This window comes from Haliotis cracherodii, unplaced genomic scaffold (assembly GCF_022045235.1).
Source record: "Haliotis cracherodii isolate W230 unplaced genomic scaffold, xgHalCrac1.p SCAF_7, whole genome shotgun sequence".
NCBI lineage: Eukaryota > Metazoa > Mollusca > Gastropoda > Lepetellida > Haliotidae > Haliotis > Haliotis cracherodii.
Genome location: NW_027266330.1, coordinates 40,663,809 through 40,682,591, shown reverse-complemented (window position 1 = coordinate 40,682,591; position 18,783 = coordinate 40,663,809). Strand labels below are relative to the sequence as shown.

General features: G+C 42.9%; 1 protein-coding gene across 2 annotated transcripts in view; it reads right to left on the bottom strand.

Moving 5' to 3' along the window:
* Positions 1-254: 254 nt before the first annotated feature.
* The window catches only part of LOC139447416 (uncharacterized), a 41,181-nt gene continuing 22,652 nt past the window's right edge, over positions 255-18,783 (bottom strand). Inside the window, exons 3-18 of one of the 2 annotated variants that reach the window (XM_071228752.1) lie at positions 18,520-18,633; positions 18,234-18,364; positions 17,683-17,818; positions 17,294-17,362; positions 17,042-17,151; positions 16,703-16,784; positions 16,317-16,484; positions 15,419-15,505; positions 10,068-10,162; positions 9,204-9,311; positions 8,312-8,372; positions 8,080-8,187; positions 7,524-7,588; positions 6,020-6,091; positions 3,977-4,146; positions 255-1,406 (exon numbers count right to left, since the gene is read on the bottom strand). In XM_071228752.1, the coding sequence (XP_071084853.1) occupies positions 1,204-1,406; positions 3,977-4,146; positions 6,020-6,091; positions 7,524-7,588; positions 8,080-8,187; positions 8,312-8,372; positions 9,204-9,311; positions 10,068-10,162; positions 15,419-15,505; positions 16,317-16,484; positions 16,703-16,784; positions 17,042-17,151; positions 17,294-17,362; positions 17,683-17,818; positions 18,234-18,364; positions 18,520-18,534 (1,680 nt within the window). In that variant the 5' untranslated portion in view covers positions 18,535-18,633 and the 3' untranslated portion in view covers positions 255-1,203. Of the gene's footprint in view, positions 1,407-3,976; positions 4,147-6,019; positions 6,092-7,523; positions 7,589-8,079; positions 8,188-8,311; positions 8,373-9,203; positions 9,312-10,067; positions 10,163-15,418; positions 15,506-16,316; positions 16,485-16,702; positions 16,785-17,041; positions 17,152-17,293; positions 17,363-17,682; positions 17,819-18,233; positions 18,365-18,519; positions 18,669-18,783 lie in introns of both variants that reach the window. The other variant, XM_071228751.1, reaches the window with a different exon arrangement.

Sequence of the window (18,783 nt, the reverse complement as noted above, 5' to 3'; positions counted from 1 at the left end):
ATGCAATTTAATTGCAGCGATATCTACAATGTACCTCACCCAAGCGATATATCCTGTGGGATGATAAATTATGATAAACAAGTGAATTAACTTAGATCTACGCGATAGTGAACACTATTCCATTAATACCATGGCGTCCTGTATATTCTGGACCATGGCCAGTCTACCCAGAGACCGAACACAACAGAAACACGATTTGTATAAAAATAATTTTATCAATGATAAATTATCATCAGTGACTTGTATATTTACAGGTCTCAGGATTCCAAGAGAATTGTTATCTTCAGCACTCCGGTCGTGTTTGGCGTTTTACGATCGCATCAATGTTATCAATGACACCAGTACATGTGGCCAGTAAAGATAAGTACATCATGTACCATCTTCGGCACACAACAGGTTATATTGGGGTTAGGAGTACGATGTCACGCAGTACTTGCAGTTGGACATCTGTCCACAATACTGGACGATGAGTGCGTGAGCGAATAAGCATAATGGTATAAAGTCAAGTTTATCTTGAGTGTGTCAATATTGTTGAAACTACTTGTTGATGCACAGCGTAGCGAGTGGGTATGGGTACAATGCTTTCAGCAGTATTCCAGAAACATCATGGCGGGGCACAAAGAATGAACCTTAACATAGTGTACCAATGTGGAAATCGAGGGCCCGTCTACATGGCAGTGGACTGACAAACAAAACATACCTGGTTGAACTGCAAAATAAGCCGTAACAAATTTGAAGCCACAACTGTCTGGGTTGAACACGCAGACAAGAGATGGAAACGCACCCCTTGCGGTTTGTGATATACACTAAGTTACTAAAGAAGGTTTCACGCCATAGTCGGTAATATTACAGTGAGTCAAGTCCGTCTATTTGAACTAGGCAAACCTTTTCCCTGAAGGAAAATTGTTATATCAACCGCGTAACCATTCTTTCCATCTCTATATAATCGCAAGGAAGAAAAATAATGTTTAGGCTAGGAAGGCCAGTGGTATTTTAAAAACAACGGCTGTTATAGCAAAGAAGTATTTTTCGTCAGGTGGGAATCTACACGTGATTGAACCTTTTGTTCTGTTAGATGGGTGAGTCCTATAGAGCTAGCGGTGGGTAGGATATTTCTTTTTGAGCAATCTTGTTTAAACTTCAGTAATTGATCTCGTAGGATGAGCCTGAGCACATGATCGTATTGAGAGCTCATTTTTGTCACTAAGATAAACTGAGAGTGATGAGACACAGAGACATAAGAACAGAGACGTGCTGCGTATGTGCGGCGTCTGTGCACGTCTCGTCCACGGTGGAGGGCCTGTAGTGGAGGATCCAGTCGTCCACGATCTCCTCCAGAATAGTGAGAGGCATAGGGCCGTTCTCCAGCACCACGGAGTGGAAGTCCCGAATGTCAAACAGCTCACCTGGAATCAGTATTCATACAGAATGTTAAAAGGGTGATACTGTTTTCTTCACTTCTAACACATGATATACTTCAGTTATTAACTTCAGTTCTACACTCATGAAACCTGTGTAGAAGGTGCAGGTCCCCCCTTGTTATGTCCTTACCTAATGCATCCTGTGTAGAAGGTGCAGGTTCCCCCTCGTTATGTCGTTACCTAATGCATCCTGTGTAGAAGGTGCAGGTCCCCCCTTCTTATGTCCTTACCTAATGCATCCTGAGTGAATGGTTCAGGTTCCCCCTCGTTATGTCGTTACCTAATGCATCCTGTGTAGAAGGTGCAGGTCCCTCTTGTTATGTCCCTACCTAATGCATCCTGTGTAGAAGGTGCAGGTTCCCCCTTCTTATGTCCTTACCTAATGCATCCTGTGTAGAAGGTGCAGCTTCCCCCTTGTTATGTCCTTACTCAATGCATCCTGTGTAGAAGGTGCAGGTTCCCCCTTCTTATGTCCTTACCTAATGCATCCTGTGTAGAAGGTGCAGCTTCCCCCTTGGTATGTCCTTACCTAATGCATCCTGTGTAGAGGTGCAGGTTCCCCCTTGTTATGTCCTTACTCAATGCATCCTGTGTGGAAGGTGCAGGTCCCCCCTTGTTATGTCCTTACTCAATGCATCCTGTGTGGAAGGGGCAGGTTCCCCCTTGTTATGTCCTTACTCAATGCATCCTGTGTGGAAGGGGCAGGTTCCCCCTTGTTATGTCCTTACTCAATGCATCCTGTGTAGAAGGTGCAGGTTCCCCCTTGTTATGTCCTTACCTTATGCATCCTGTGTAGAAGGTGAAGGTTCCCCCTCGTTATGTCGTTACCTAATGCATCCTGTGTAGAAGGTGCAGGTCCCCCTTGTTATGTCCTTACCTAATGCATCCTGTGTGGAAGGTGCAGGCCCCCCTTCTTATGTCCGTACCTAATGCATCCTGTGTAGAAGGTGCAGGTCCCCCTTGTTATGTCCTTACCTAATGCATCATGTGTAGAAGGTGCAGGCCCCCCTTGTTATGTCCTTACCTAATGCATCCTGTGTAGAAGGTGCAGGTCCCCCTTGTTATGTCCTTACCTAATGCATCCTGTGTAGAAGGTGCATGTTAGCCCTTGTTATGTCCTTACCTAATGCATCCTGTGTAGAAGGTGCAGGTCCCCCTTGTTATGTCCTTACCTAATGCATCCTGTGTAGAGGTGCAGGTTCCCCCTTGTTATGTCCTTACTCAATGCATCCTGTGTAGAAGGTGCAGGTTCCCCCTTCTTATGTCCTTACCTAATGCATCCTGTGTAGAAGGTGCAGTTTCCCCCTTGTTATGTCCTTACTCAATGCATCCTGTGTAGAAGGTGAAGGTTCCCCCTTGTTATGTCCGTACCTAATGCATCCTGTGTAGAAGGTGCAGGTCCCCCTTGTTATGTCCTTACCTAATGCATCATGTGTAGAAGGTGCAGGCCCCCCTTGTTATGTCCTTACCTAATGCATCCTGTGTAGAAGGTGCAGGTCCCCCTTGTTATGTCCTTACCTAATGCATCCTGTGTAGAAGGTGCATGTTAGCCCTTGTTATGTCCTTACCTAATGCATCCTGTGTAGAAGGTGCAGGTCCCCCTTGTTATGTCCTTACCTAATGCATCCTGTGTAGAGGTGCAGGTTCCCCCTTGTTATGTCCTTACTCAATGCATCCTGTGTAGAAGGTGCAGGTTCCCCCTTCTTATGTCCTTACCTAATGCATCCTGTGTAGAAGGTGCAGTTTCCCCCTTGTTATGTCCTTACTCAATGCATCCTGTGTAGAAGGTGAAGGTTCCCCCTTGTTATGTCGTTACCTAATGCATCCTGTGTAGAAGGTGCAGGTCCCCCTTGTTATGTCCTTACCTAATGCATCCTGTGTAGAAGGTGCAGGTTCCCCCTTCTTATGTTCATACCTAATGCATCCTGTGTAGAAGGTGCAGCTTCCCCCTTGTTATGTCCTTACTCAATGCATCCTGTGTAGAAGGTGCAGGTTCCCCCTTCTTATGTCCTTACCTAATGCATCCTGTGTAGAAGGTGCCCCTTGTTATGTCCTTACCTAATGTATCCTGTGTGGATGGTTCAGGTTCCCCCTCGTTATGTCGTTACCTAATGCATCCTGTGTAGAAGGTGCAGGTCCCCCCTTCTTATGTCCTTACCTAATGCATCATGTGTAGAGGTGCAGGTTCCCCCTTGTTATGTCGTTACCTAATGCATCCTGTGTAGAAGGTGCAGGCCCCCCTTGTTATGTCCTTACCTAATGCATCCTGTGTGGAAGGTACAGGTTCCCCCTTCTTATGTCCTTACCTAATGCATCCTGTGTAGAAGGTGCAGGTCCCCCCTTCTTATGTCCTTACCTAATGCATCCTGTGTAGAAGGTGCAGGTTCCCCCTTCTTATGTCCTTACCTAATGCATCCTGTGTAGAAGGTGCAGGTTCCCCCTCGTTATGTCGTTACCTAATGCATCCTGTGTAGAAGGTGCAGGCCCCCCTTCTTATGTCCTTACCTAATGCATCCTGTGTAGAAGGTGCAGGTTCCCCCTTCTTATGTCCTTACCTAATGCATCCTGTGCTCTCTTCCGTAACTCTTTTATTTTGATTTCGCCAATCTTGTATGCACATGCCTGCCCTGGCCATGTGATGTATCTGTCAATCTCTGTCGTCATTTCCGCCCTAGAGAAGGATGTGTAATTCAGCATGTACTGGATAGCCTCCTCGCGGTTCCACCTGGTTCAGACAGACAACGACCACGGTGTTAGGATAAGCCTGCCTTCAGTGGCAGAAACAGTTCAACCATAGTGAGAACATCTTAATGGGTAAAAGTTGTGGATAGCAAGAGAAAGAATCATGAAAAATATGCCTCCATGTTTGTGGAATTGAGATAAAAAGAAAACAACCAAGAAACAGGAACAGGGCTGTGGTGAAAGCAGAATTCAGATGTGTGTAGAATAGAAAATTTGTAGTTTATATCCCGAAAAAAATATCTGTACAAATTCAAAGTCAAAATATCAAGTCAAATTAAAAACTTCACATTTTTAAAAGTTATCCCATATATGATATACAACGGACAAATGTATCAGAGAAGGTAATTTTTTATCATTAATGTCCAAAGAAGGATTTTGCTTAACGGTTGTAACCATAATTTGTTCCAAGCACCTACGTTATTCGGTAATAATATCAACAGTTTGAATCATAAGTCCCAAGCACGAGAATCTGATGAAACACAAGTTCAGTAGTGTGTATGGCCACCATGTGCGTTGACCTTGTGATACTTGTGAACACATGATTGGGAAGATGACGCCATTGTTGCTGCAAAATGGTGCCAAGATCTTGCAAATTCTGTGGTTGGATCTGGAGAGTGCGCAAGAGCGACCCAGACGTCTTCGATGGGATTGAGGTCGGGAGACCTTGACGGCCAGTCCATGACGTTGACTCCCGCATTCTGAAGGAAATTCCTTGTCAAATTTGCTGTGTGGGGTCTGGCATTGTCGTGTTGGAAGATCAAACCGGGTCCATGTGTTGCCATAAAAGGCAGAAGTTCTGGTGCCAGTACCTGGTCACGGTAAGCAGCAGCGTTGAGGTTGCCACGGATGACAAGAAGCCTGGAACGTGCATTGCCACAGAAAGCACCCCACACCATGACACTTCCGCCTCGAAATCTGTCAGCTTCCTGTACACAACACTGGGCGTAACGTTCATGACGGCGCCTCCAGACCCTCGCCCTACCATCAGCAAATCGAAGATGAAATCGGGATTCTTCACTGAAGACGACTTGATTCCAATTCCTCTGAGTCCATCGTAAGTGTCGCTGTGCCCACAATTGACGTTGACGTCTGTGTAATTGAGTCAGAATCGGCCCGCAGTATGGCCGTTGTGCTCGAAGATGAGCAGTTCTCAGGCGGTTTCGAACAGTTTGCGCACTCAGTCTACCCCTAAACAGTTCATTTCTGGTTGATGTAGCAGTCAAAAGTCGGTTACGGGGGTGTCGTAAGACAATCTGACGATCCTCTGCATGTGACGTCACACGTGGTCGATCTGGCCGAGGGCGATCAGCGGTGGTACCCGTTTGCTGTAGACGCGTCTGTAAATCATAAACAGTCCGTCGACTACAACCCATCGTCCTTGCGACTTCAGCTACGGACGTTCCCGTCTGCAACATGCCGATGGCACGTTCACGTTGCACATTTGAAAGGCGTGGCATGACAAATGGCCGTAAAGACTATTGTTTTCTTGTGTTTTTTTTGTTTTTGTTAATGACTGCTAACAAGTATGGCTGAAAACACGTGCGGCATTATGGCCACGTGACCAGTTGCACATGAAAAAACACTTTTGCCACTATAGTGCTGTGCACATGATTTTGATCGATTCACCTGCACAAAAACGGGTGTTATCTGAAGACAATACGTGGCCATTACTGTTTAAATACACAATAAGGGCCCACAATGATAACTGGTCAAAATGTTAAAATTTTAGGATTGTGAAGTTTTTAATTTGGTTCAGTATATGTGTTTCAGTGTATATTCACGGTGAATGAAGTTATATATTCATCTCATGCTATACACAGGTGTCGGTGTATTGATACAGATGTGAAATACCTCACCCGTAGTAGTGTAGGCCTGTGTCCACCACTAGTCTACATGCTCGGAAGATCTCAGAACTGTAGCGCCCCATCCTTAAACACAAGCCATATTCATCACGCCATACACAAGCCGAGCTCATTACGTCAAGCACAGACCGTGTTCATCACGCCAAATACAGACCGTGTTCATCACGCCAAACACAAACCGTAATCATAATGCCAAGCACAGACCGTGTTCATCACGCTATACACAAACCGTACTCACAACGCCAAACACAGACCGTGTTCATCACGCCAAACACAGACCATGTTCATCACGCCAAACACAGACCGTGTTCATCACGCCAAACACAGACCATGTTCATCACGCCAAACACAGACCGTGTTCATCACGCCAAACACAGACCATGTTCATCACGCCAAACACAGACCATGTTCATCACGCCAAACACAGACCGTGTTCATCACGCCAAACACAGACCATGTTCATCACGCCAAACACAGACCATGTTCATCACGCCAAACACAGACCATGTTCATCACGCCAAACACAGACCATGTTCATTACGTCAAACACAGACCATGTTCATCACGCCAAACACAGACCATGGTCATCACGCCAAACACAGACCGTGTTCATCACGCCAAACACAGACCATGTTCATTACGTCAAACACAGACCATGTTCATCACGCCAAACACAGACCATGGTCATCATGCCAAACACAGACCATGGTCATCACGCCAAACACAGACCGTGTTCATCACGCCAAACACAGACCATGTTCATTACGCCAAACACAGACCATGTTCATTACGCCAAACACAGACCATGTTCATCACGCCAAACACAGACCATGTTCATCACGCCAAACACAGACCATGTTCATCACGCCAAACACAGACCATGTTCATTACGCCAAACACAGACCATGTTCATTACGCCAAACACAGACCATGTTCATCACGCCAAACACAGACCATGGTCATCACGCCAAACACAGACCATGTTCATTACGCCAAACACAGACCATGTTCATCACGCCAAACACAGACCATGTTCATCACGCCAAAGACAGACCGTGTTCATCACGCCAAACACAGACCGTGTTCATCACGCCAATCTCAAACCATACTCACAACGCCAAACACAGAACGTGTTCGTACCTCCAAAGAAAAAACGTACTCACCTCTCCAAACATAGGCTGTGTGAACACGCCATACATAAACCGTACTCAAGTCAAACTCAAACCATACCATCATTCCAAACACAGGACGAAATGTCCTGATTGTACATGTATGTAAAACCGTTACATACCATGCACTAATTTAATGTGTAATGCATTGTTTAAAATACAGAAACTTCTGTTAATTTTAACTCCACAGGAAGTAATGATGGGCAGGCTGTATATGCTTCAAATCAACGCGTTGCCACAGTTGTGACATTTGGTTTTAAGACCAGTCCTACCCGTTCGAAAGCACAAGAGTTTTAAGCATATAACCACTGTTTAAGATGCACACTTACAGTTCGTAGTCATTTTGGTATAAGTTGAGCTCCTCCCCGAGTGATTCTGCATACAGCGCCCAGCCCTGCAAGGAGTCAGGTAGTATATGTGCAGAAGCAGAAGCATAGTGTGTATACTAGTAAGTATGTACTCACCGACAAACGAAATGCGAATACCACATAAGTTGGTTAATTTATGAAGAATTACTAATTTTGAAGAGATATAAGATTGGTTCAACGCAAAAAATACTTCTACACTGTACTACCGACAAGAAATGTGGGAACTAATGATTTGATACCGTTTCTTTACCATGCTCCCCGACGCGTGAAGATACGGGTAAGAATAGGTCTTCAGCAACCCAACCCATGCTTGTCGAAAGAGACGAATATGCTTGTCGTAAGATGCGACTAACGGGATCGGGTAATCAGGCTCGCTGAAATGTCATCATATCCCATTTGCGTGGATCGATGCTTATGATATCAATCACTGGATTGTCAGGTTCTGACTCGATCATTTATAGGTGGAATACAAAAGCTTAAAAATAACAAACAAACAAGCCATGCTCCCTCGACTCACCTCCCTGTAGGCTGTGTAGAAGGGGAAGTGGAAGGGCACCTCATAATACCGGAAGTACTCGGTGTTGCGCCGGAAGTCGGGCAGATTAGCCTTTAATGCGTAACTGATCTGAAAACAAACTGACACATGTGTAAAACATCGGTACTCGGCCACTACAATTACATTGAAGTAAGCTGTTCGTGCCATTGTTTAGGTAGACATATATACTCTGGACAATAGAAGCCAACTTTACCTGTAAGTGGTGGCCGGGCACAGACTCGTGCAGTGTGATGGGCACCATGATATACTTCCCTCTGAAAACATACAGCATCGATATGGAAACTCGTAACAGGAGGAATAAACGGTTTTCGAAAACTGTTTATGTGGTTGTGTACGAGCAGAATGCAATCGTAAAGATCCGGGTTAGAATAGGTCTTTAGCAACCCATCCTTGCTATAAAAGGCGACTATGCTTGTCATAAGAGGCGACTAACGGGGTCGGGTGGTCAGACTCGCATACTTGATTGATGCATGTCATCGTATCCCAAATGGATAGATCGATGCTCATAATGTCAATCACTGGATTGTATGGCCCAGACTCGATTATTTACTGACCGCCACCATGATGCATGAAATATAATAATGTGGCAAGGAATGATACATTCAAGTCAATAACACTGACCTGAAAAAGAATGCAAAAATAATTGGATAAATATTATTAAATAACTGCTTGAGACGCCCAACGCTAACACCGTATTCGTGCGTGTGTGATTCCCGTGCAACCTTTCGAGTTGAGTTGATTGGTTCAACTGTGTCATATGGCCCTGTGACGCAGGGGTAGCATTATGCAGATGGCTGTTACAATGAATGCTCGTTCCACCCGTGACGAACAGGTCTGGTTGTTGATGAAATATAGTGATAGCTAAATAGAGATATTTTTTTATTCATGCACCGATAGTCTTTAAATGTAATATCCAGTTATGTATGACTGTTTAATAATCTCATACCAACTTTGACTGGAGTAGGTCCAATAGTTTTTTAGATAATGTAGTAAACGTCGGTACCTTAAATCAACTTCCAGACTATAGTGTCATCATAAACAATGCCCTATGTAAAATAGAATTGAGATTAAGAAAGCGGACTTACATTTCGTGGGGTCTATTAACATTGACCTTGAAGATCCCTGGGCGGGATCCATCCTCTGACCCTGACTGGTATTCCCCGGCTGGGCCGTCATACGGCATGGGCTCCACCCTAAACATCCATGTAACTTGATCAACACAGAACTGATGCGTCACACAACGACACTCACAATGGACATGTAGAACTTACGTAGAGAGATGCTTAATGACGTAGTTGGTGTTATAGTAGTATAAACGCGTTAGACGTGTCACCGCGAATGTTGTAGAGATATTGTTGTAGCAATCGTAAAATAATGATAAACTTCGCGATATGGGACTATTCCAGATAAACGGACATTGGCATAAGGCGAAGTAGAGCAAATGACGTTTTCAAAGAAATTAATGTAAAGATTTTATGAAGACGAAATTGGGTGACTGAAAACCATTGTTTCCAAGTAAGAAGTTGGTGAGTAGCTAAAGTTACGCTACATGCTATTATGACTAAAACTAACTTGATAAGTAGATTCGAAAAAACAAAAAACGACTGTAGCAGTAGTAGTAGTAGTAGTAGTAGTAGTAGTAGTAGTAGTAGTAGTAGTAGTAGTAGTAGTAGTAAAAGAAGAAGAAGAACCAGTAACAGTGCTAGTAGTGGTCGTCATAGTCAGATATTCGCGGCTAGCGTAGTCGTTGTCTTAGTATTAATAGCTGTAGAAGTAGTGGCAGTAGTAAATAGTAATTATTGTAGAGTAAGCGTAGTAGTAGTTGTATGTAGTAGTAGATGTAGCCGCATTATCTGTCGTAATGGATATAGCACCGACTGCAGTAGTAGAAGTAGTAGTAGTAGCAGCAGCGGTAGCTGTAGTAGTAGAACTACAAAATGACATCTTACTTGACAGGTAAATCCGGTAGGTGGTTGAAGACCTCGTGGAGTTTAGGGTTTATTCTTTCATTGATCAACCTGTTATATCCCTCTAAAAGCTCCTCCTGCAGAGAAAGGACAGAACTGGAAACTTACAGGACAACGTCGACTATTGACAAAGGACATATAAGTGTCTACTAAGAGACGGTCATCTCATCAACTGCTAGTGTGAGTGAGTGAGTACGGTTTTACGCCGCTTTAGCAATATTCCAGCAATATCACGGCGGGGGACACCAGAAATGGTCTTCACACATTGTGCCCTTGTAGGGAATCGAACCCGCGTCTTCGGCGTGACGAGCGAATGCTTTAACCAATAGGCTACCCGACCGCCCCTCAACTGCTGGAACAATAGACTGCAATTCTACAGGAAGATACGAATATGGTCTACTCCATGATGATGACCGTCAGATTATGAGAGCCTACTTTCCTCATCGTGAGTCATTGATAGGTTACTCTTGTTTTACTCGAATGTTCACATACGTCTGTGTTGAACGTTGTAAACCCCCCGCATGCCACAAGGACATAATTCATATGTCCGTTCTCTTCAGCCCTCACTTCGAAATCGAACACAATTACATCATGCACATGCACACTGATGCACTTCATTGTTTTGAATTCTGTGGGAAATTCCCTGTTCTGTGATATCATCTACTGTCATTTTAGGCAAACCAACATTATTGAAAATTACCTCTGAAAATTAGAAACCTAGGAAACCTCGTTATGTTTTTATACATTACGAATTTACCATTCAGTGCGTTATTTACTGTATGTTTAGATTATTATCATATAAAGGATAGGTCTCTCGGCAGGATAAAGCCAACGGATAAAAACTATATCCGATGTGGTCATATGCGGATTGAGATGCAAATACCAAAAGTCAAGTACGGGATACTTTTAGTATTTACAAACCATCATGGCGTCGAGTCAGAATTAACCATCGGGATATGGAGAAACTACTGGAATAATTGCTATCATTATTAAAAGACTAGTCTAATATACTGAAAATCAGTATGTTCGTGTGACGTAGCTAAAGCATTTTACAAGTTTGGGTAAATTTGGAGAAATAAATTGTGAAACAATTTAGCGAGGACACTAGCCAAGCGGGATTAGTTCCCATAGCGGTGCTTGGAACCTTTCCCCCAAATTATAACAGTTGGATTGGGCCGAAATATGTCCAAATTGTTACCTTGTTTCGTTTTGTCGCTGTGTGCACATCTAATTGCATTTCGTAACATTATACTTCCGTCAACAGATGTGACGTCTCACTGAGTAGGGTAAGAGTAGCTTCCCTTTGGTTAAAGGGCAGTTACTCTAGCGGACAGACTGATGGATTGCCACGAAAGGCCATTGAAACAATTTGTTTAGGCAATTGTGGATTTCCCTATATCAAGTTACGCCACTGTATGTGAAACAGGTTTCAGTTGGAACTATATTGACTGTTGTCACTGTACGACTGACACGTCACTTACCTCCTGATGTAATATATATTAATGCGCACATTCCAGGAAAACTTGCAATGTTTAGGTTATGTTTGTAAGAGATGGAAAGAGATTTTTCGAGCACAAAAGCGAAGAATGACATTATATGATAAAGAGGTTATCCCGCTTGTGCGTTTGGGGATGGTAAATAGGGGAGCTAAATACATAGTGTTTTTTCCTAAAACAGGATATTTACCATCCCCAAACACACTCACGTGACAACCCTTACATCTATCTAATCGAAGAAATTATTTTTTCAAAAATAGCTTATAAGTGATCACGGGTATTATCTGTTTTTCATCAAATCACCAATGATAATTCTGAAATGTCGCCGATAAGACGTTTAGAATGTTTTAGAACTTTCCGCAAAATTGGATAGTGTTTACAAAATCACGTTTCACGTATGCCGGTTATATACGCTTATAAGATCACGTATATTATATTACTCAGCTGCGATACATACATCCCTGAATTCTTCCTACATTTTAGAATCAATGGAAAAATGATCTTTGTAACCAGTACTAATCATCTAGATGAAATCAATTGAAATGTTACATTTGGAAACGAACACTGTGCTAGAAAAATTGTACTTGTTTGAAATGTTTGAACAAAGCGAAATTCAGCTTTTACACTGTGTAGTATTTTATCCAGGTTTGAGAGATCCATTCCTCTAATTGTTGCATAAATTGGCTCACGTGTTTGAGAATATTCATCAGAAGAGTATCATAGCACGAATTATGGAATTAAAAATATATATACATTACAATGACCAGGTAAATTGAACAGAAATCGTATAAGTTTCCGCCCTGCGAGACGCCATGATTGACGCAAACTCACGTACAACGACGACGATATTTATCTGCATTTCGGACTAATTCTCTTGGTTACCATGGAAATCATAGACAAACAGCACGCAGATTGACAGATAGTTTCTGATTACTTACGATTGATCCCTCAATCAACGAAAATCCTCATCTGAAAATCCCGACGTACTGTCAACGGTGGACACGCCATTTTGAAAAAGTCGGTCACCGGTAGTAATTGTTGTACATATTCGGTTATTTCTTTGTGGTGAAAATTATTAACTCGGCATCCAGTGGGTTCATACATATTCTTTCATCTTGTCTAGTCTGCATTATAATCATCGTCTTGATAATCCACAGTTATGGCGGAAACCTTTCTGTGCAGGGTCATACTATTTATGATTAGTAAGCGGTCCGTTTGGTGATGTCACTCATGACTATAGTGTTATGTATTAATGCGCCACAGAGATCATGAGAATAGACAAAATGCATCGATTCGATGCAAAAAAAGTACGAGGCTAGGATGTGTAAGAAACCGATTAATGCACTCGTGCCTTTCAGATACTCGAGTATTAATCTCTATCTACAGAAAGAGAGTAACATAGTCTTCTTTGGTGGTCAATGGCGAATACATGAATACATGACTAATGTCTCCTGCTGGAGGCCAATGGTAACAACAGAGAGAGGAGACTATAGTCTACTATTGGAGGTCAATGGTGTATACCTGAATACATGACTAATGTCTACTGCTGGAGGTCAATGGTAACAACAGAGAGAGGAGACTATAGTGATCTATTGGAGGTCAATGGTGTATACCTGAATACATGACTAATGTCTACTGCTGGAGGCCAATGGTAACAACAGAGAGAGGAGACTATAGTGATCTATTGGAGGTCAATGGTGTATACCTGAAAACATTACTAATGTCTCCTGCTAGAGGCCAATGGTAACAACAGAGAGAGAAGACTATAGTCTACTATTGGAGGTCAATGGTGTATACATGAATTTATGACTAATGTCTACTGCTGGAGGTCAATGGTAACAACAGAGAGAAGAGACTATAGTCTACTATTGGAGGTCAATGGTGTTTATATCAATACACGACTAATGTCTACTGCTGGAGGTCAATGGTAACAACAGAGAGAGGAGACTATAGTCTACTATTGGAGGTCAATGGTGTTTATATCAATACACGACTAATGTCACTGCTGGAGGTCAATGGTAAGAACAGAGCGAGGAGACTATAGTCTACTATTGGAGGTCAATGGTGTATACATGGACACATGACTAATGTCTACTGCTGGAGGTCAATGGTAACAACAGAGAGAGGAGACTATAGTCTACTAAAGGAGGTCAATGGTGTATACATGAATACATGACTAATGTCTACTGCTGGAGGCCAATGGTAACAACAGAGAGAGGAGACTATAGTTTACTATTGGAGGTCAATGGTGTATACCTGAATACATGGCTAATGTCTACTGCTGGAGGTCAATGGTAACAACAGAGGGAGGAGACTATAGTCTACTATTGGAGGTCAATGGTGTTTATATCAATACACGACTAATGTCTACTGCTGGAGGTCAATGGTAACAACAGAGTGAGGAGACTATAGTTTACTGCTGAGAATGAAGGGTGTCTGCAGGAAGAGAAGAATAAGGTGATGTGAAATGAGTGATGGGAGTTTGAGTGTCATGGATACCCTTTTCAGACACAGTATACTGACTCCGAGCCCACCAATCCATATCTGCCCCTTTCAGGCGGAGTGCCAGTCAGGGTAACAACAAGTACTTTTTTATAGTAACTTGAGAAAAATATACCTAAAACGAATTTATTTTGTTCATCCAAATGTAAACAATTTTTTTTTAAATGAAATCAGTTAATACAAATATTATTTGAAACGAATCGATGTATATTTAGCATGCCAAGTCAATTAGGAAGTCTTTTGTGTCTTCGGCCTTTACTCTTAAACTCTGTAATACATATACTATAGGCCCGTGGCCTTTCCGTATTGACAATAAAAAAGATTGATCGATTGATCTTAATTCCCTGTGGTATGACACGACCAAGGACGCTTCACCCGTCCTCCCGGTCTTCAGACAGATGCCACGTCCACCAGACCATGAAGGCGGTTCAAGAAAGGAAAGATGTACTGCTGGAGATCAATGGCGACTACGGGAAGGGAAGACTAATGTCTCCTGCGTAATGGTATCTATTGCGAGAGGGGACATGGGACTGGAATAAACTACTAGCAACTATTGAATGGTCATCAACGTGTGCCAAAATAGAACAAGTGCAGCTTCAGAAAACATGTCTGTTGTTGTATATGCATCCAAACAACTGAGCAATGAGATTACAACAACGAAATGAAAGTCCCTCACAGAGAACTTATGACTTGAATATGAGGAATATCGTAGATTCCCTAGAATAACAAGTTTTGCCAGTTTGCAACGATCAGTATATTAAGTGATCTTCCCTATGTCAAATAATGTACACACTGAACATATGGATCTGCTCCCATCATGGAGGTTGAGGGGTCGCTTGGCAGGATCTCAAAAAGGCTTCCTGTAAGACTACAATATCGAGGGGTGGTAGGTCTGAATGGTAAGTACGTAAGGATTCATTCGATATATTAAGATCCGGTGAGCAGGCAGGTCAGTGTCCGTACATCCTGTTGCTGGAGGTAAGTAGCGACAACCATTCATTGGGTGGTGTGGCATTATCGTTGAAAGACATGTTCACAGTTTCTAGGAAATACCTGCATTCAAGCACGCCTGCTGCAGGAGACATGGGTATTTGAGAACGTCAAGTGTTCACGTTGTAAATCTGCAGCGGTAAAAATGGGTTGTTCTGGGATGGGATAAAACGACATCGGTATTATGTGAAAACCAAAGAAAATGCACTTGATGGAATATGTACGCTTCTATATCAGTTGGCAGTGTATTATATATGACCTTCAAAGAATCATTTATCATGAATGTATGGGTTAAGTCAGTTTTCAGAGCATCTGGTTGTATACTGCTGTATTTGAATAAGTTACCGCTGAATCTGTATGCAGGGAGGTATTGTTCCTCAGAAAAGCAAAGTACTCAGTAATTGACCCTTTGAAGTTCTGCTTCTTCACAATCTGAAATAACAATTGTAACATTAATTACCCTTCTGTGGTCATTCAACTGCTTGGCTGTACTAGGTAGCTTTGTGCTATTTCGTCATTAGAACTATGGTGATCTTCACATCACTATCTGATACACTTGTCTTGCAAATACTCATAGAAGAACAACACATTTGCCATACGTTTTCGCCCCTTGTCTCATCTGCTTCGTATGGATGAGGTTTTCTACGTACAACCCCCTGAACTACTCCCTCTCCTCTTCACGAGACACACAACGAACTACCACCTGAAGCCCCTCTCCTCATCACGAGACACACAACGTACTACCACCTGAAGCCCCTCTCCTCTTCACGAGACACACTACGTACTACCACCTGAATCCCCTCTCCTCTACACGAGACACACTACGTATTACCCCCTGAAGCCCCTCTTCTCTTCATGAGACACACAACATACTACCCCCTGAAGCCCCTCTCCTCATCTCGAGACACACAACGTACTACCACCTGAAGCCCCTCTCCTCTACACGAGACACACTACGTATTACCCCCTGAAGCCCCTCTTCTCTTCACGAGACACACATCGTACTACCCCCTGAAGCCCCTCTCCTCTACACGAGACACACAACATACTACTCCCTGAAGCCCCTCTTCTCCTCACGAGACACACATCATACTACCCCCTGAAGCCCCCTCTCCTCCAGCCAATCTTATCATGTCTCTTCTCCATCCCCCCCCCCCCCCCCCCCCTCTCCTCAAGCTAATCTTATCATTTCTTACCTTCCACATCAGTCCCTACTCGTTTAGCCAATCTTATCATGTCTCACCTTCCGCATCAGCCCACCGATCCTCTCTACCTCTTGAAGTCCTATCTGATGAACGGTCTCTGGACTCATGGCTGTCGACAGATGCCATTGGAGACACGCCTTGTAATAATTCTGGCCATCATCGAGTGATCCCACTCCCCACCCCTGCCTGGTCCGGGGGAAATAGTCCTACAGGAATAATGAGGGAAACATGTTATCCACAAAATGAAATGTGAGCAAGTAATATTCCTTTTGTCCCAAATGTTTTAGTAACTAGAATTAAGAAAACAATAATGCACACTTTACAGTATCCCGACTTGTCACTCATACCCAAAACCTATTTGAAGCAAACGACGTGACTTAAAGACGAGTATACAAACGATTTGGTGACAACGTTGCTAACTCACTGTTTCCAGGAATGTCTTCATGTCTTGGAATGCCCCAAGTAATCCTTGAATTAACGAATATGCTCTGTCTCGTAGATCGCTTCTGCAAATACAACATTAAGTTAAGTGTAAATAAACGATCATTTTAAAATCCATGATCTTTCATCTGTGACACCTACTTGATGAAGAGTGCAACCCACATGACACACTCATGCGAGGTATAGGTGCAGCCTACTTGGCAGTGTTAGCTATTGAGTTTGATCGCAACCTACTTGGCAGTGTTAGCTGGTGAGTTTGAGTGCAACCTACTTGGAAGTGTTCGCTGGTGAGTTTGAGTGCTAGATTCGGAACAGTACTCACTTGGCAGTGTCAGAAAAGGGGAATTCGTCTAGAAGACCTGTAAAAGGTTCATAAAATGGCGATTCCTCAGGGCGGACAAGCAGTCGTTCTATTTGTGCAGGTACTCGAATCTGTCAGGAGACATAAATATATTGCCGAGTATGACCAATAGGCAAAATATAAATACTGATGAACCTAAACTATCATTTCTTGCCTATAACTAAGATTACATAATCATAAATGTCAGACGATGCATGGACACGTTATACTTACAACGGAGACATTGTGCATGGTATGGTTGATTCCGATCGCTGTTCGATACAGGTCCTGATATTCAGCTAACTGTAAGATGGAGACGAAAGCATGGCAGCGAATGCGTATGTTGGTTAACGGTAACAATAGCAAAACTTCTTGTCATTGGCCCAGGTTAGATAAATAGGAAGTTAAAAGAATTCGGTTAAAAATTACACCTTAATGACGTTTGTTACGTCAACTTTCCATTCTACAGATCGCTAACATACTGATGCTGCTATTGAAGCTGATGTCATGTCTGACAGTGTTTCCATTCTACAGATCGCTAACATACTGATGCTGCTATTGGAGCTGAAGTCATGTCTGACAGTGTTTCAGTGTGTTCCCACGACCTCCTTATGACAACATACTTGCAATGGGGTATTCTCAAGTCTGACAAGGAAGTTTTCATAGTCCCCTCGTGTGAAGAAAGGCGTGGCCTCCACGTGGTGAACTGGGTCCACGTGTATTCCCTCCAGGAAGTTCAAAGGATTGATTGACCCATATCTGAATTCCATGGACGAATACTTTAGTTACAGTCATATCAGGCCATAAATTGCAGTAGGTTGTGTATATTTAACCATTGAAAACTATGTCAGCGGAATAATATATCATGAAGAGTGCTATGAAAGACAAGCCGATGCATTATATCACCCTCAGATAATGCAGCGGTAGAAACGGTGAGGGTAATGTAATGGTAGATTGTGAACACAGAATCTACAAACTGTAGTTCAAAAGAAATTTAGTACAATTTTTTTTATTCCCGTTTGTAAAAAGCGTGTGATTGCACATTAGTCTAATTTATTAAACTCTCTGAATAAATTATGTCCATTATGTCCATTGACTAAACTGTTATCTTACTCACACAATTGCATGAGATCATGACAGCGAAACCCAACCGAAGTGTGCACGCAACACCCACCTCCTCCATCTGTAGCCTTCCAGGTAGGTCTCAAGCACATCCTTCAAGATGCGGTAATTTATCCTGTCCGTCTTACACAGCTCTGAAGCATCAATAGTTTCTAAATCCTCCTTAAACATGTCTGCTATTTCCTAAAACAAAACACCAGGTGCATGTTAACACGGTAGTATTACTGAATCTATTCCAATAATGGCATCGCATCAAGTACTTTTCTGTGTGTTCAATGATTTGGACGGGTAGATGATTTAGTGAAGAATAACCAATTACTTTAAAAGGACACACTTACTTTTCTTTCGTCCATTCGGGCGAGACTGAACGCCTGCAGCCTGTCGTTAAAGCGATATGTGCCAGAGTAGGTGGCGAACTCGGGCGAATCCTCCAGCCGCCAGTCGTAGAACTCCTGTAGGAGAAGATGGAGGGAGGTGGTGGCATCGCCTGGATACAGACACATACCAGGAGTCAAACCTCACAACTGATACTACTTGATGACCAGACTCTTCTTGAAAGCTTATATATGGTCTGTACTGCAATCAGATTCGGAGTATTTTTT